This window comes from Dipodomys spectabilis, unplaced genomic scaffold, assembly GCF_019054845.1.
Source record: "Dipodomys spectabilis isolate Male_0828 unplaced genomic scaffold, ASM1905484v1 ptg000002l, whole genome shotgun sequence".
Lineage (NCBI taxonomy): Eukaryota > Metazoa > Chordata > Mammalia > Rodentia > Heteromyidae > Dipodomys > Dipodomys spectabilis.
This window is the reverse complement of record NW_024870679.1, coordinates 41,371,387-41,390,505: the sequence shown is the minus strand read 5'-3', so window position 1 is coordinate 41,390,505 and position 19,119 is coordinate 41,371,387. Positions and strand designations below refer to the sequence as shown.

General features: G+C 50.7%; 1 protein-coding gene across 1 annotated transcript in view; it reads right to left on the bottom strand.

Moving 5' to 3' along the window:
- Kiaa1522 (KIAA1522 ortholog) overlaps positions 1 to 18,722 on the bottom strand; it is a 31,626-nt gene extending 12,904 nt beyond the window's left edge. The window contains exon 1 of the mRNA XM_042675376.1: positions 18,497 to 18,722. Coding sequence (XP_042531310.1) covers positions 18,497 to 18,722 — 226 coding nt within the window. The remainder of the gene's footprint in view (positions 1 to 18,496) is intronic.
- Between the last annotated feature and the right edge of the window lie 397 nt (positions 18,723 to 19,119).

The window sequence follows — 19,119 nt, the reverse complement described above, 5'->3', positions numbered from 1 at the left end:
AGTTAGGAGAGGAAAAGTCAGGAAATTTAGAGATCTGAGGCCAAGCCTTGGATAAATGAATCAGCCTGTCTGGGCCTCAGTCTCCTCAACTGTAAAATGGAACTGCTACCAACCTCAACAGAGTGCCAGGGGATGCTCAATAAGATCGTGTAACCAAATGAAAACTCAAAGTATTATATTACAGGCAGCCTCCATCTCTGCCTGCCCTGGGTGTGGGGGTAAGGACAGGGCCTTTCCACTTACAATACGAAGACAATGACAACTGGCATTTCCCAAAAGCTGAAGGAGACACAAGTCTCACTAAGAGCTTCAGTGACTTGCCCAAGGCTAGTAAAGTCAGGGTCAGGATTTGAGCCCAGCTCAGACTGGATGCAAAACCGTGTTCCTGCCCACTTCCAGAGCTCTCCACCAATCTCAAGTGGAGTTAAGGACCATTAAGATAAGGTCTGATAAAGGACACTTAAAGTCAGCTCCCTATCTCTCCCCAGCAGCCAGCCCCATCTGAAGTCTTATCCCCCGTTTTAGAAGCAGGGGAATTACAAGCCCAGACTAGACATATCACAGGCCTGGAAGTCAGGTTTGAGCTCTGGAAGCCTTTTAATGCAACTTGACACATCAGGCTTGACCCTTTTCTGGGCCCCGGGTTTCTTGATCTGTGATATGGAGAGTTGGACAGATGACCTCCAATGAGCTCTCTGCAGGAATAACTCTTGCTTCTAGAAAGAATGTAGGTGTTCCCCACTTAGGGTCAGGGTCTAGAGCCACAAGGGGGTTCAGCTTATTACAGATTCCTGAGATCAAAGAGAGCTGAACAAGTCCCTTATCTGAAGGCCCAAGACTCCCACAAGCTAGTCACAAGTAAGCAGACACGGAAAGGGGGAAGAAAGGCCTTTCTCCAGCTATGGAACCTACCAAAGACCCTAGTGTCTCAGTTCTAAAGCAGGAGGAAAACTGGAAAGAATTCCAATTAGTCTAGTTACGCCATCTTCCTATCTACAAGATGAAAATTCAGAAGACGTGTGATGGTACAATGCACAATGCACGCAAAATGCAGGAGAATTGGAAGAGGATAATAGTAGTTCTCTTTGGGTTCCCAATTCATATCCTCCACCTTTCTCCAACTGGTTCAAAAACAAGTGCTCAGTTGGCCTGCGAATACAAGCAGGTTATACAGTCTCTTTCCAGCAGAGGGAAGACATCATTTCACCAGCCTTGGCCCTTCTCCACTCTCCCAAGGGCTTCCCTTTCCACCTGTTCAATCTCTAGGCCCTAAACTTACCCTGAGTGCTTCCTCACCTGGTCCTCTCTATAAGTGCCAAGTTCCCAGGGCCCAGGGTGTTTTTCCCAAAAGCCACACCGTCATAACATGAAGACTATATCCTCTGCTAGGCTGCTCAGCCACCTCTGTGACTTTCCTTAAATGACTTCCTTCTCTGAACCCTAGCTTTCTCATCAGCAAAATTAAGAGAATAATACCTTCCTGGCTGGGCACAGGTTCATGCCTATAGTTGTAGCTATTCAGGAGGCTTGAGATCTAAGGACTGAGGGCCAAAGCCAGGCCAAGCCAACAAATCTGTGAGACTCTTTTTTTTTTTTTTTTTGGGGGGGGGGGGGGGTCCGGTCGTGGGGCCTGAAATCTGGGCCTGGGCACTATCCCTCAGCTCTTCAGCTCAAGGCTAGTGCTCTACCTACCACTTGAGCCACAGCGCCACTTCCGACTTCTTTCCTTTTGCTTATGTGGTGCTGAAGAATCGAACCCAGGGCCTCAGGCACGCAAGGCAAGCGCTCTACCACTGAGCCACCTTTACAGCCCCATCTGTGAGACTCTTATCTCCATTTAACCACCAAAAAACCAGAAGTGGAGTTGTGGCTCAAATGGTAGAGCTCTAACTTTGAACTAAAAAGCTAAGGGAGGGGCTGGGAAGGTGGCTCAGTGGTAGAGTGTTTACATGCATGAGGCCCTGGGTTCAATTCCTCAGCACCACATAAATAGAAAAAGCCAGAAGTGGTGCTATGGCTCAAGTGGTAGAGTGCTAACCTTGAGCTGAAGAGCTGGGGAACAGCACCCAGGCCCAGAGTTCAGGTCCAGAGTTCAGGCCCCACAACCAACAACAACAACAGCAAAAAAAAAAAAAAGAAAGCTAAGGGACAGTGCCTAAGCCCTGAGTTCAAACCCCAGTACCAGTGTGTGCACACACACATGCACACATGCACAAACACATACATGCACACTTGCACACACACACCTTCTTGTTTACTGAACTGTTGCAAGACAAATGAATTAATGTAAACAGTTACCATAGGACATTATTTTTTATCTCTGCCTTCCCATCTCTGCTACCTCTCATAACCAAGCAGCCCTCCCTACACCTTAGTTTACCATCTGATTAATCCCAGATCTTGTCAATTCTATTGCCTCCTCCTCTCCTTTCCACTCCCACAGCCCCCACCCGGCCCCCAGCACTCACCTCATCACCTCTCCCCTGAATTATTGCAATAGCTTGAGCTTCCACTCTCACCACTCCACTCCCCAACCTGTCCTGCCGGCACCTGCCCCAGCCCTAGGGCCATCTTCCTAACACACTTTTGTAAGGCTTCTTTCCTTGCTCAAACATCTTCACTGGCTCCCTATGGCCTACACACTTCAGCCCTCTCTGGCTGCCTTGCGCTTTCTCCCTCTTCCTCTCACCTAATAAAATGAGTAAGTACTCAATCCCCAATCATCCCACACCTAGGGCAGCAGAGACTGAGTCTAAGAAACCTTTGACTGCTCAGCACAAGTAAAGGAAGGGGACTTTACTACTTTTATCTCTAAGCCCGAGTTCAGTCCCAACTCTCTGCCCCTCCTGTGGTCTCTCACTTAATCAACAATACAGGATCAGCTCCAATCCTGTACTTAAAAAGACAGAATTAAGACCATAGCTCAGCTTTCTATAGCTGACCCCCAGCTCCCAAGCTTTTGTTGTAGCTTCAGATATCCCTCAGCCCTGGCCATTTCTATTTGCTTTGACAATGCTTTTCTGATTTTTTAGGTACACAATAAAGCCTGGTTAACCTTCGAGGGGCAACAGGGGTCAGCAGGGTATAACTGTTGCTGGAAACCCCAGGATTTTTTCTCCAGTGGGTAGGAAACCTTAAACATGTTCTGCTTTAGTTTTCTGAGACAGAATCTCATTAAGTAGTTCAGGCTACCTGGAACTCTATAGTGTTATAGAGTGTATCACTGCACATGAGCCTAGGACAGCCTTTGTGTGTTTGTGTGTGTATGCGCACGTGAACACACACACACACACACACACACACCTTCTAGGACTCCAACTCAGAACCTCCCACTCTTAGCCTTTCTGCTCATGACTGGCACTTCAACCACTTGAGCCACACCTCCAATCTGGCTTTTTTGCTGGTTAACTGGAGATTAGAGTGTCTTGACTTTTTTGCCTGAGCTGACTTCAAATCTTGATCCTCAGATCTAAGCCTCTGAGAAGCTAGGGTTACAACAGTGAGCAGTGGACAACTAGTTTTAACAAGACTTCTTATCTTCTCTCTTATCTATCACAAATAGTCACAAGTATGGACCCACAGCTGGTTCTCAGGAAACCACCACTGTATCAGAGCAGCTATCACAGGACAGATGAAGAGCCTATCCAGACCAAACCAACCCCAGCCCAGCTGGCTCAGCCACAGCCAGAACTTGAGAACTGTAGGAACACTACGGGAGTCTCTTACCAACATCCACTTTCTGAGAATTGAGAGCCCACCTGAACTTAATTAACCTTTCCTAATGTTAGTTTGAGCATCATTACTGCTGAAACCACCATATGCAAATGACCTTGAACAAGGCCCTCTTCTTAGACCTCGGGCGTCTTTGCATCCATGAGATAACTAGCCAGAGCTATAGGGGTCCCAGAAATCACTTACACTATAGTTGCCTAATTTATAGATAAGTCTCCTTGAAGGAGTCAGGAAGACCCAGGAAAATCATAGGAACCTGCCCAAGGTCACTAGAACCTATGCCAGAGCCACACAGAAAACACAGATCCAGTCTCTTCCAGTGAGGCTCTTCCCATAGCCCCCTATGTGGAGGGCTGATGAGAGATGAGATCATCAGACTCGGTGCTTAATCCGGTGCTGAACCTCTAGGAATGTGAGCCATCCTGGGAACATACCGTGGATTCTCCCACTACAGGAGCCCCTCCACCCTGTCCTCGGGTTTCTCACTCCTCTAGACCAGCAGGTATCCCTAAGGTACCCGCGTCTGTTGAAGATCCAGTACCTGGAGGGACAGGGTTTTTCCCACCTTGGATTCACAAGGTGGGAAAAACAGGCACCCCGAACAGCCGCTCCTACAGCACCCCGTGGGATTCTCAGGATATCCTGAATCGCCGCACGGGTTGGAGAAACCAGGAATGCCATGTCCCAGCCTTGGGATTGGAAGCCCTCCCCCATTCCCTAAGCTCCCACCCTTAGAGGCTGGAATGTGACCCGCGGAGGGATCCCGCAGCACGCCGGGTAGGGCTGCTGCTGCTGCTGCTGCTGCGTTCCAGCTCGGTGGCTGCATTGAAAGGGGGGAGATGCGGCAGCGACCTCGGGGACTGCAGGGGGTTGGGGAACAGGGAGAGGCCCCGGTGGCGCGGTGGGGGCAGGGAGGGAGCCAAGAGAACCAGTCCGACTCCCGATCGCGCCAGATGGAGGCGGTCCGGAGCCTCCAACCCCGGGTTTCCTGCTTCTCCCCTCCACCTTTGTCTCCCCTCCCTCCAGCAAACTTTCAGCCTGTGGGGGATAAGGCTTGGGGAACACTGTGATTGTGTGTGTGTGTGTGTGTGTTCGTGCCTTCGGGTAGCCTGCTTGTGAGCCTGAGTCTAGTGGGCTGTGCGGTAGTGAACTGCGTGTTTATCTGTGTTCCTAAGACGCTGGGCACCAGCACTTACATGCCTGGCGTGTGTGCCCGTGTGTCTCCATCTGCGCGTGGGTGTAGTTCGTGTGGCCATGTAAGCCGCAGGCACAGGTATGTATATATACCTGTGTCAGGATCTGTTCATCCCATTTCGTGTAGCTGTGGTTGTGTATGTGATTTTTGTCTCCGCATGTCCACACATCTGTGTGCGCGTGTGTGCGCGACTATGTAAAATGTGGACATGTACATGTGTCCGCTCATGGGCAAGTGTGTGTACGTGAGTGTCTGTGTGCAAGTGAGGGGTGGGGTCTGGTCGGGGACTCTCGGACCCCCCACAACTCAAGCCCATCAGGCCCCGGGAGGGGGCAGCGCAGAGGCCGCCGCCGCCGCCGCAGAGACCCTCCTCCCTGCCCCGCCCCCACCCCCTACCTGCGAGCCGCTTCGCCGAACGCCCAAACCGCCAGAAGCTGCGGACCCGTGGGCCGCTGGGGGCCTTCCTCTTGTGGTGTGAGTTGCCCATGGTGGGCACGGGAGGCGGCGCGGAAACCCGAGCGCGGCCCAGCCAGTTCGGCCGCGGGCCCGCAGCCCCGGGAGGGAGGCAGCGAGACGCGCGGGCTGCCTCCGCGGGCGCCCCCAGCCCCAGACCGGCCACGCCCCCGTGCTCTGCGGCCAATGGCCACTAAGGGGCGTGGTCAAATGTGGGCGGGGTCTGGCTCATGTCTGGTGGATTCCGCCCCTCCCTGGACCTGGGAGACCTGCTGAGCCGCCCCGCCCTGGGCGCTCCGGGGAAAGGCTCAGCCTATCCAGGTGGGGCCGGCCCCGCTCTCCCAGACCAGGGACCGCCTCAACGAGGACCGCAAAGGATCTGGGAAAACTGGGGGCTGGCCTCCAGACAGGCAGGGTCCGGACCCCAGCTGCTGCTGAGTCCCACCAGCCACCACCCCGTGAGTGTCATGTGTCTGTGGATCTCCAGGGCGCCCGAGTATACAAATGTAGAGAACTGTACTTCCGCACTTGTGGTGTTCAGAATAATGGACGCATCCTTTTTTAGGTGGTACGGGAGTTGGAACCCAAGGCATCGCTTTGGCGCTGGGCAGACACTACTACTTAAGCTATAACTCCCAGCCTTTTTTTATTTTTATTTTTTTGCTTTAGTTATTTTTCAAATAGGATCTCAAGTTTTTTGCTGTTTCCTCCCAGATCACGAGGTCTCCTCTACCTCAGGAGTAGCTGGGATTATAGCTGTAAGCCACCATGCCCAGCAGTAGTAGCCTTTTATGTACTTTTTTTTTGGGGGGGAGGGGTGGAGGCCAGTCGTGGGGCTTGAACTCTGGGCCTGGGCGCTGTCCCTCAGCTCTTCAGCTCAAGGCTAAGCTCCACCACACTCAGCCACAGCGCCACTTCCAGTTTTCTGATGGTTTATTGGAGCTAAGAGTCTCATGGTGGGCTGGGAAGGTGGCTCAGTGATAGAGTGCTTGCCTTCCATGCATGGGGCCCTGGGTTCGATTCCTCAGCACCACATAAGCAGAAAAGCCGGGAGTGGCACTGTGGCTCTATCACTGGAGCGCTAGCCTTGAGCTGAAGAGCTGAGGGACAGCACGCAGGCCCAGAGTTCAGGCCCCACGACCACCAACAACAACAAGAGTCTCACAGGGTTTCCTGCCTGGGCTGGCTTTGAACCGCGATCTTCAGATCTCAACCTCCTGAGTAGTTAGGATTACAGGTGTGAGCTGCCAGCCCCTGGCTCTTTTATTTAATACTTATGAATACATATGAAACACTGTTACCTGCTTTCCTGAATCATGTCATTCATCCACAAAATAATTCCATAAGGTAAAAGTACATATCCATTTTACTGAGAAAGAACCAAACCAGACTGAAGCCAATACCCACTGCTCCATGTCAACACTTCTCCCCTTATTGTCTCTATACAACCTGCAAGCATGACAGTAGTTGGACATTTGTGTGTAATCATATGCTTGAACCTAACTACACAGTTCTGTAGCTGGATCTTGAATATGTAGGTTCATCTGTCCAATCATTTGTTGTTTTTTTTCATGTCATCAAATCTGTTTGCATGTTTGGATGTATTGTGTGTGCGTGTGTTGGTACAAGGGACTTGAACCTCAACCTTTCCCTCATCATTTTTACTCATACCATTGGAGCCACACCTCCATTTCCAGCTTTTTGCTCATGATCAGAGATAAAAGTCTCTTGGATTTGTCTAGCTGGGCTGCCTCTAAAGCACCATTCTCCAATCTCAACCTAAATACTGGGAGCCACTGCCTCCCAGCTGTGTATTTGTGTTTGCTTATATAATTGTGACTGTCTCAAGGGGCTGAATATCAGATTTTTGTGTGTTTGAGTATATAAAGCAGTCTTTATTCATGTATGTATAAATGTTTGTCTATAAGACTAGTCATCTAGTTGGGCACTGGTGGCTCACGCCTGGAATCCTAGCTACTCAGGAGGCTGAGATTTGAAGATCATGGTTCAAAGCCAGCCCCGGCAGGAAAGTCCTTGAGACTCTTATCTCCAGTAAACCACTGGAAAACCAGAAGTGGTGCTGTGGCTTAAGTGGTAGAGAGCTTGCCTTGTTCCTAGCTACTCAGGAGGCTGAGATCTGAGGATCGCGGTTCAAAGCCAGCCCGGGCAGGAGAGACCGTGAGACTCCTATCTCCAATAAACCACCAGAAAACTGGAAGTGGCGCTGTAGCTCAAGTGGTAGAGCGCTCGCCTTGAGCTGAAGAGCTGAGGGACAGCGCCCAGGCCCAGAGTTCAAGCCCCACGACCGACAAAAAAAAAAAAAAAAAGAGAGCTTGCCTTGAGCTGAAGAGATCAGGGAAAACATCGAGGCCCAGAGTTAAAACCCCACCACCACCAACAACAACAAAACAAAAACAAAACTAATCATCTGTGTTTGCATATATCAGTATAATTATGATTGTGGAGTGTATGACTGTATCTGTACTTGGATTGTTTGTGTGTATATGTTAAGTAATGGAGATTGTAGATAAACATGCGAACGGCCCTTATCCGCATGTATCTATGCAGCTTGTATCTTTGAATCATCTTCCCTTACACACATTTTTGTTCAGGAATCTCCCCAACACTGTCTTACAGCCTGAGCAATGTCACTACCGTCAGTCTGTGCAGTCTCTCCAACTAGGGGCGAGCATGGTATAGCAGAGGAGAAAGCCCCGGGCTTGAGTCCAGAGCCCTCCGTTCTAATCCCTGTGTGGCATGACTCATCATTTCTCCCAGCTGGGCAAGCCCCTCCACTACATCATGCTGCCTTTCTCTCCAGGGTATCCTGTTCTCTCCCTCCAAAGTCAAGAAACCCCTGGTGCCCCTGGTAGATTACACCTGTAATCTTAGCTATTTAGGAGGCTGAGATCTGATGATCTGGATTCAAAGCCAGCCAAGGCTTTGAGACTGTGAGACTCTTATCTCCTATTGATCACAAGAAGCCTGTAGCAGAGCTATGGCTCAAATGGTAGAGCTCCAGCTTTGAGCAGAAAAGCTAAGGGACAGCACCCAGATCCTGAGTTCAAGCTCTACTACTGGCACAAAAAAATAAAGAAAAGCTGATCCCATCCCTCTCTTAAGGATTGGTATCTTATTAACCCACAAAAATGCCATACCCTGTGTACCAAGTTATGTGCACCAGTCTCTCCTCTGTACATAGAGGGTCCTAGTGTCAAAGTTGGAAAGGACTTCTCATTTACAGATGGGGAAACTAAGGCTCATAGAGGGGATAGGTAGTATGAGGGAGCAGTAAGCAGTACTTACTCAAAGGTAAGTACAAATCCCTTGGCATGAGTTGAGATCAGGTGAGCAAAGTCTTGAAGGAAACTGGGAATGTATTATTGCAGGAGATGCTCTCACCCACCAGTCTGGCCTCTTCCACCTCTGTCTAAAAGATCCTTTTTCCTCCACAAGCCCCTGCTGGACACTGTTTTCCTATGCATACCCCTACCTGGCTCTTTTCTGTATTCTCATAGCCATGAGGGCAACCCTAATACACTTCTGCTCAAACCTCAGAGTTCCACAGCACCCTGTATACCACCATCCCTTTCCCACTTTCCTCAAGACATCCATTTATAGCTGGATGTGGTAGGGCACACCTGTAATTCCAGCACCCAGAAGGCTGAGGCAAGAGAATCTCAAATGCAAGACGAGTCTGAAGGGGATGGGAAGGTGGCTCAGTGGTAGAGTGCTTGCCTTGCATGCATGAGGCCCTGGGTTCAATTCCTCAGCACCACATAAGCAAAAAGAAAAAAGCCGGAAATGGCGCTGTGGCTCAAGTGGTAGAGTGCTAGCCTTGAGCTGAAGAGCTGAGGGATAGTGCCCAGGCCCAGAGTTCAGGCCTGACAACCGGACCCAAAAAAAAAAAAAAAAAAGACGAGTCTGAACTACATAGCAAGATTGTATCTTCAAACAAACAAACACCCATTTATTTTTATTTATGTTTGTCTTTCCAACCAGCAATTTCTCAGGAGCAGGGACTGCCTCACTCCTCAGTGACTCCAGGCTCAGCACAGTGTGCCCTGTGTGCTGTCTAGAAGCTGGTAGAGGAGGAAATGGTTAGGGTTGCCTAACTATGTGCAGAAGCAGTAGTGGCTACTTGGTTACTAGCCCTGGTAGCTGTTGTGGTTGTGATGGTTGGTGGTAGTGATGACACATTTGTTTACAAAGACAGTGCCTAGCTGAGCGCTGATGGCTCAACCTGCAATCCTAGCTACTCAGGATGCTGAGATCTGAGGCTTGAGATTCGAAGCCAGCTGGGGCAGGGAAGTCTGTGAGACTCATATCCAAATAACTACCAGAAAACCTAAAGTAGAGCTGTGGCTAATGTGGTAGAGCACTAACCTTGAACAGAAAAGCTCAGAGACAGCATCCAAGCCCTGAATTGAAGCTCCATGACTAACAAAAAATACAAAAGACAGTGCCTAATCCAAGATTTTGAGGAGGAGTACTGCCCTCTGCCCCAGCAAGGTGAGGCAAGGTAGGGCTGGAGAAAGAAGGGGCTGGTATGGAAGGCTCATGAGACAGAATTAGATTTGGGTGCCTTTTGGTTAAAAACTTACAGGAGATGGTATCTTAAGCCGAAAGGAGGCCTCTGTCAGTCAGTCAGGCGCTGTTTCTCTGACACACACACACACACACACACACACACACACACACACACACGGGTATCACACTTGCCACAAGATGAAGATTCAAAGCCTATATAAGCTGAGCTGTCTCTATGGCTCCCTCCAAGGCTCATGAGACAGAATTAGATTTGGGTGCCTTTTGGTTAAAAACTTACAGGAGATGGTATCTTAAGCCGAAAGGAGGCCTAACTTGGCCTTAGTCAGTCAGTCAGGCTCTGTTTCTCTGACACACACACACACACACACACACACACACACACACACACACACACACACACACACACACACACACACACACACACACACACACACACACACACACACACACACACACACACACACACACACACACACACCAGGAGTTGCTTGCGGGTATCACACTTGCCACAAGATGAAGATTCAAAGCCTATATAAGCTGAGCTGTCTCTATGGCTCCCTCCAACTCCCCACAGAGCTGGGTACCCAGTGAGTGGAGTTGACAGTCCCTCACTGAACTAGCCCCAAGGACAGCGGAGCAGAAGGGCATGGAGTAGAGTAGTACAGACCACAGCAGGGGTAGGCAGAGATTGCACTCTAAGGGATTGCTTTCACCCACTTCCTTCCCCAAGTCAGCCAAGGAGCTAGAAGTGGCCTTGGGGGTTTGCCCACCCTATCTCCCCACCCAACTGTGCACATTCAGACAATGAATAATGCCTCCTCTCAGTAGTTTTCTTCAGCATGTGACAGGCTCTGAGCAGTTAAGAAGCTCTGACGGCTGGTGGAGAGGGGATTTCCAAGGGGCAGAGGGGAAGAGGGAGCCACTCTGCCCTCTGCTGATATCACTGTGTAGACTTCCCTGACCACCAGGTTTGGACCCTATCCCCACACCCCCAGTTCAGCAGCCCTGCCTGGCAACCCTGTTTTCCAGAACTCCAGAAGGAACGGAGGGGGGAGAACCCACTGATTGAGGATCTCACCCAGACCTAAGGAGAAGTTCTGGCAGAACACTGGGATGTAGGGCTTGAAGGTATATACTGGAGGGAAAGAGGTAAAGGAGGAAGTGGAGAAAGAAATCTGGCTTCCTTCATCTCTTCCTGTTAGAGCTGCCTCTCTGGGTACGACTTTTCTGTTGGAAGTCTGAACAAAGGAGTAGAGAAACTAAAAGCAGCCAGGCAGGTATGGGCTCCAGATCCTGCCTCTAAGGCTGGCTGCTGTGTGATTTTGAACAAGTCACTCTCCTTTGGGCCTCAGCTGTTTGGTGATCTTCTGGGATGGTTTGGGTTGAGTTGGGTTTTTGCTTTTTTGTTTGTTTTGGGGGGTTGGTCAGTCATGGGGCTTGAACTGGGCACTGTCCCTGAGATCTTTTGCTCAAGGCTAGCAGTTCTACCACTTAGAGCCAGAGCGCCACTTCCTGTTTTTTGGTGGTTAATTGGAGACAGGAGTTTCACAGACCTTCCTGCCTAGGCTGACTTTGAACCTCGATCCTTAGCCTCCTGAGTAGCGAGGATTACCAGCCCCATGCTTGGGTCTCATCTGTTTGTATGTGGCATGCAAGTACCCCCTGGCAGACCACCAATTTTGGGTATCTAGGATCCTGAGAAGTCTATGCTGTGGGAGCCCATATTGGATCATCTCTTAATGACAGATACAACTTAGTGCCAGGCACTGTACTGGCAGGGCAGAAAAGAGAAGAGTCAGTCAGCCTAATTCCTGACCTCAGGGTAATCCAAATAGTGAAGAATGGTCATCCCAGTGCTCCACAGAACCCAGAAAGCCAAGCTAGCCTAGCCCATCAGACACTCAGGTAATTCCATTCTTCCACCCTCCCAATCCTCCAAAATTCCTAGCACAGGTGTTACCTCCTCAGGGAAGCCATCCCTGAATCTCCCCCAGAGATTTCTGTGTTTCCTCTTTGGTTCCTTTTTTTTTAGTATTATTTATTTGCTTGCTGTCTGAGCCTCTCCAACCAGGCCACTGCAATTCTGAGGTTCATGAGGACCAGGACCTTGTTTCTCTTATTCATCCTCACGATAGTGCCTGCTTCATAACATGTACTTAGTATCTATAAAACTGAGAAGGTTTCTATCCTGTCTGGGCAAGCATATTTTGCTATAGTACCCACACTCTACTATAGAATGTACCTCATGGCAGAGAGAAGTCCTTGTCCCCATTACACTGATTTAGACCCCAGGCTAAGGACATTGAGATACCCCAAGAAGAAGGTAATCTCAAAAACACTGCCTAATTCCAAATCTCTTCAGCAGGCTGCTGGAGAAATCCTAGGGGCTTTAGAGAGTATTACAAAGACCTGAGCCAGGACACAGGTGGCTACTCAGGAGGCTGAGATCTGAGGATCCTGGTGTGAAGCCAACCGTGCAGGAAAGTCTGTGAAACTCATAATAAACTTTTTTTTTTTTTTTTTTGCCAGCCCTGGGGCTTGAACTCAGGGCCTGAGCACTGTCCTTGAGCTTCATTTGCTCAAGGCAAGCACTCTACAACTGTGCCACAGCACCACTTCTGGCTATTTCTGTCTATGTGGTTGGTACTGAGGAATCGAACCCAGGGCTTCATGTATGCTAGGCAAGCACTCTATCACTAAGCCACATTCCCAGCTCTCTTATATTTCTTAAAAAGCCAGAATTAGCTGGGCGCCAGTGGCTCATGACTGTAATCCTAGCTACTCAGGAGGCTGAGATCTGAGGATCATGGTTCAAAACCAGATTGGGCAGGAATGCCTGTGAGACCCTTATCTCCAATAAACTACTCAGAAAACTGGAAGTGGTGCTGTGGCTCAAGTGGTAGAGTACTAGCCTTGAGCTGAAGAGCTGAGGGACAGACCCAGGCTCAGAGTTCAAGTCCCACGACTGACAAAAAAAAAAAAAAAAGCCAGAAGTAAAGCTGTGTCTCAAGCGGTGGAACACTAGCCTTGAACAAAAGCAGCTCAGGGACTGACCCTGAGTTCAAGCCCCAGGGCCTGCACACACACACACAAAAAAAAACGGGAGCTGGGACTTGAGAGATCGGAGTTTTCACTGAATAAAAAAGTGAAAGCCGGGCGCTGGTGACTCACGCCTGTAATCCTAGCTACTCAGGAGGCTGAGATCTGAGGATCGCGGTTCAAAGCCAGCCAGGCAGGAGAGACCGTGAGACTCCTATCTCCAATAAACCACCAGAAAACCGGAAGTGGCGCTGTAGCTCAAGTCATAGAGCACTCGCCTTGAGCTGAAGAGCTGAGGGACAGCGCCCAGGCCCAGAGTTCAAGCCCCACGACCAACAAAAAAAAAAAGTGAAGATAAGGGCTGGGAAGGTGGCTCAGTGGTAGAGTGCATGCCTTGCATGCATGAGGCCCTGGGTTCGATTCCGTAGCACCACATAAGCAGAAAAAAAGCCGGAAGTGGTGCTGTCGCTTAAATGGTAGAGGGCTATCTTAAGCTGAAGAGCTGAGGGACAGTGCCCAGGCCCAGAGTTCAGGCCCCACAACCAGAAAAAAAAAAAAAAAAATATGAAGATAATCAAAGGAAAGGCATATGCAGAGACAGAATATGTTCGTTGAAAGGCAAACAGATAACCACCACTACTCAAAAAGTCTTTGAGTATTCATTTGCTTTAGACCTGTATAAGACCTTCCTCAGCAAAGAGGGGAGATGGAATCAGAGGGACTAGACCTACCTTCCTAGTACCTACCTTCCCATGGCATCCAGGCCACTAGGTCTCCATCTTTTGTCCAACTTGCCAAAGATTGGCTCTCATTTCCCTGACACAGTTCCTGCCCATACCCAATTCATTCTCAAACCCAAAGACTCCAAGCACCACAAAGAATCTCAGAGGTCATTAAATACCATCTATGTATATACAAGTCCCAAAAGTGGGGCAGGTTTGCAGTGCAGGTCACCCTGCAGAGCAGAATTCTCTTGTGCTGGAAGCCTGGCTCAGTGGTAGAGCACCTGCCTACCTAGGTATAAAGCCCTCAGTTTAGGGCTGGGAAGGTGGCTCAGTGGTAGAGCATTTGCCTTGCATGCATGAGGCCCTGGGTTTGATTCCTCAGCACCACATAAGCAAAAAGAAAAAAGCCGGACATGACGCTGTGGCTCAAGTGGTAGAGCGCTAGCCTTGAACTGAAGAGCTGAGGGACAGCGCCCACTCCAGCCACTGGGGGAGTTATGGTCCTGCCTAAGATTCCACAGTCACTAATTCACTTCACTTTGGAGAGTGTTGCGTTTGGGGGCGAACTATGGAACCCTGTCACTGTCCCTGCTATGTAGGAACAACACTGCACAGACACAGGGGCCTGGCCTTCTCATCCTCAGGCATTCTCCGAACAAGACCTGATCCCAGCTAGGAAGGAGTATGTTCTTTTCAAAGGCATGAAGCCCAGTGATCTTGCGCAACTTGCTTTCCTTCTTTGAGGCCTTTTTGTTTTCCTCACCCATATGTAGTGATAACTGCTCACCTCCTAACCCAGGAAAATGCCCAGCTTGGGTCTGGCATTTGAGCAGCCTTCCTGTTAGTTCTCTAGCCATCTCTCCTTCCACACCCAGCTCACCTCCTCTGAGCACCTCCCTGATTACCTGCTGGGCCCCAGTGCTGGCGTAAGTCCTAGAAACACTTCCTCCCCACACACTTGTCTAGAGTCCAGGTGATATTTCTGGAAAATATGAATTTCTGTTTGCTTTTGTTGTTTTTAACTTCTTTTATCTAAGTCTTCCAGTCAGGCAAAAGTGAGGCTCCAGCTTCTGGAGTCCCAGTTGGTAATCATCTCCACTGTAGCTAGCTGAGGTATATAACCAAGTTAGTTGTTTTTTCAAACAAGGATCAGATGAACTAACTAGTGCTCAAGTGCCCAGCCTCAAACAGCAGAATCTTGCTATCATCTGCATCTGCTCTCGAACGTACTTTGTGGATCCTTGAAACACTCCTATAAAACTAGGATTTGTTCTCCTTATTTTACAGATAAGTGAGGTTTGGAGGGGTGAATAACCTGCCAGTATCATGTGGCTGGAGAGGCGGGGGGAAGGGAAGAAGGACAGCAAAGCACATTCTACTTGATCTTTGGAGCTCAGGTGAATGGAACTTACAAACACAGTAATAGAACCATTTTTCATTTCTACAGCAACTTCTTTTTAATATAATGTTATTTTCCTTTTTTGTTGTTGTTGGTGCCAGTACTAGGGCTTGAACTCAGGCCTTCTTTGTGCTGTTGCTAGCTGTTTCACTCATGAGCGGTACTCTACCACTTGATCCACACCTCCGCTTCCAGCTTTTTGATGGTTAATTGGAAATAAGATTTTCATAGATTTTTTTCAGCCCAGGTTGGCTGGACCTTAAATCTCAGTTTCCTAAGTAACCAGAATTATAGCTGTCAACCACCAGCACCCAGCCCTAATATACTTTTCATATCATCTCTTGTGAGAAGAATCTTGAAGAAAAGTCTCAAACCCATCATGGCTGGTTGACAAAAAACAAAAAACAAAACAAACAACAAAAAAATCATGGCCTTGTCCAGAGAATTCCACCTATGGGAAGGCCTCATGAGACAGTAATGGAATCTGTTGGCCAACTAAGTCCTTGTTCAATGTTACAATTTTTGCTATAGCTGCACCAGAACTTAAACATTCATTTGCCTAACTCTGATAACACTCTCCCTTCAACTGAGGTCCCTCACTTCTCTCTGGATGGTTCCCCTCTATAGAATGAGCAGGAAAAGATAAGCTATAAGCCTCACCCCAACTTGAGCTCCTTGGGAAAATCATGGAAAGAGCACCTTTGAGGCAGGTGATCTGAGATTCAATGAGTTTCAGCTTTGTCAAATCAGCCACAATCTTTGAGCCTCAGTTTTTTCATCTGCAAATTGGATCTCATGAGATAATGGATACAGGGTTTTGGGTTTTGGACCTCTTCAAAATCATCAGTGTCAGATTTCCTCTTTCCTGCTAAGTCTGCTCAGGATAGTGAGGGCATTACAGGAACCTTGGAGAACTGAAGCTCAATGTTCCTACTGCAGTTCTGACCTGTGTCCTCTTATAGTAAGGTAGCCAAATGAGAAGAGCCAGGACTTGATCTCCTTCCTGACTTCCCAGGAATCTTCTAGATACTCTCCTTCCCACGTTCCCTCATCTCTGCTCTGAATGTTCTCTCTGAAAGAGTTAAGCCTTTGGGCTTTCCCTTTCTGACCAGCCTTGCCAGTGGAGATTACAGAGATCAGATTTATTTCTCTTAATAAACAGAGAAGCTGGGCCAAGCAGGTGACAAGGAAACAATTAGAATAATAGGAGGCTGAAGAAAAAGGGAACAGGACTTCCTTCAGTCGTACCTGGAACCTCCTCCAGACCTAGGGAAACAACAGTTTAGGGGCAAAGGGTGTTGCCCATGCACGTGGACTCAATTAAGCTGACCCACTGCGCAGAAACCGAGTAACACCCAATATCAAAAAGAAGGCAGAGCGACGCACCGGTGGCTCACGCCTGTAATCCTAGCTACTCAGGAGGCTGAGATCTGAAGATCACGGTTCAAAGCCAGCCCAGGCAGGAAAGTCTATGAGACTCTTATCTCCAATAAACCACTAGAAAACTGGAAGTGCCACTGTGGCTCAAGCGGTAGAGTACTCGCCTTGAGCTGAAGAGCTATAGGCCAGCGCCCAGGCCCAGAGTTCAAGCCCTACGACCAACAACAACAAAAAAAACAAAAGGCAGAAGGAGGTTTGGCCATCAACCCAATGCCATTCCTGGGTCTGGGGACTGTCCTTGAGCTTTTGTGCTCAAAGCTAGCACTCTACTTGAGCCACAGCTCCAGTTCTGGCTTTTTTGTTAGTTAATTGGAGGGTCTCACGGACTTTCCTTTCCTGGCTGGCTTCAAACTGTGATCCTCAGATCTCAGCCTCCTGAACAGCTAGGATTACAAATGTGAGCCACCAGCACCTAGCTAAAAGTAGGCTATTGGAGCCAGGAGCCACAGTATTTCCAGTCCCTTGCCTCCAAGCTGGGAAAAGTGTCCACTGGCCTGGGGTACATCACTAGTCTACTAATCTGCCTGCCCAGCCTAATAGTTTGACTATAACCCATCCTGCTGCAGTTCTGACCTGTGTCCTCTTGAGGGAGATAGTGATGACTGCATACTGAATCCCAATGGTGGAGTCTTGGAACAGACTCCCCTCCATTTTGGGCGGCAGAGCCTTTGGAAATACCCCTTACCCAGATCTTCCCTCAGGGTTTGGCCCAGCCATGCCAGCCCCAGTGCCCAGGCTTCTATTTGTGGCTGAGCTCCAGACGTTCAGGGCCTTTATCCAAAAGGAAGATCACACCGGATGCAATCCCACAAGAGGCTTTCCACCCTCTTCCTGACCCCTGTGCCTTCTAATTCTCCTCCAGAAGGAGGTGGTTAAAGGACTGTGAGAGAGTAAACAGAAGGGATGGGTACACACACACCCTGCCATTTCCGCACCTCACCTCCAGCTGAGTAGCAGTATAGGAAAGGTAGACTTCCAAGGTCAGCAGGCCTAAGGAGGACCCGCCTTCTTAGAGAGACTGAGGCCCTCTCCACCAAACAGAAGACAGGAACAGGGAGAATTGGAAGAAAAAAACCAAACAAGTGGCAGAAAAGTGCAGTAACCCTAGCTGAGATGGGCCAGATCCGCTTCCCCTCCTCACAGACTGCCGACCCATCAGGTCTGAGGGGAAATCAGGGACTCCAACTCAGAAAGGAGAAATCGCTGCTCTTCTAAGTATCCAACCCCAGTCGGTTTAGCTCGGGCCTCAGTCGGTTTAGCTCGGGCCTCAGTTTCCTGTCTGTAAGCCCACTTCAACACTGTTAGTAACAGGGTTTGGGGAACCAGAGATGGGGAGGGGCCACTGGTGCCGAGATAATGAGCTCGCCACCCCCAGCGGGGCGTGTTTGCGGTTTGGCCCAGGTGAGTGATGAGGTGGGGGGTGGGGACAGGTAGGAAAAGCTAACACTATTAATAACCTCAGGTATGCTATGCCCCAAGCTGGGTCCTTTGTGGGGTTGGAAACCCGGATCCACCTAGAGGGCAGAAACTCCTGTGTGAAGGCCGCTGACCTTCTAGATCCTAGGGGACTCCCACCAGAGACCTAAGGCCACCTGCCTCTCCCAAAGGCCACAGGCCAGAGAGTCAAGTCTTTCACCCCCTGACTCAGCAGAGGGCAAAACCTGGGTGAGCCTGAGGGAGGGAGAATTGCCTCGGTGCCATGCTAGTACTTCCTGCTTAAGCCAGGGATCCCTAACCAAGTCGGGGTCTTCTCCCCTCTGGAGAGGAGCGTGCTGCGTCTTAGGGGCACAAGACGGGGATTTGGGCTGAACCCTGAGCTCTTCGCTCCCCAGTACCAGCACCCAAAGGGTCACCATTCCAACTCCAACACACCCCGCCCCTTACGGAGCCCCCACTCCCCCCCCCCCCCGCGCTGCACCCTCGGCGCCCCCGCCGCTCTGCCCAGGTGTCCGGCCGCCTTACCTCGGCCTTTGCCCTTGGCCCTCTTGGCCTTGTCGTCCGCCTTCTTGGCCCGGGGGGCGGCCGGCTCCGCTCCCTCGGCCCCCGCCGCCTTCTTCTTGCGCCGCTTGACCCGCAGCCAGCTGAAGGCGCGGCGGAGGCCCGAGCGGGACTTCTTCCTGCGCGGGGGACCCCCGGGACCCCCGGGCTCCTCGGCCGCAGGTGCGGCGGGGGGCGCACGCGCCGCCATGGTGCGGCTCGGGGCGGACCGGGCGGCGGGGGTCAGGCCGCCTGCGGCGCGGCGCCCCGACCGCGGGGCGATCGCCGCGGGAGACGCACCCGGAGAAAAGTTTGGGCGGCGGAGGCCGAGCGCGCGGCGGGGGCGGCGCGGGCGGGGCCGGCGGGCGGGGCGCGGAGGCGGCCTGGGCGGGGGAGCCGGGAGAGAGCGGCCGCCGGGCGGGAGCGGCGGCCCCGCCGTCCCACCACGCGGCGGCGGCGGCGGGGGCCCCGGAGGGCGGGGGCCAGTCGTCCCCCCCCCCCCCGCCCCGGGGTCCCGGGAGCCCGGGTGCGGCCCTCCGCCCCGGCCCGGTGGGAGGGGTCGCGAGGCCGGTCTGGGAGGGAAGGTACCGCGGGTCTGTCCCGAAGGC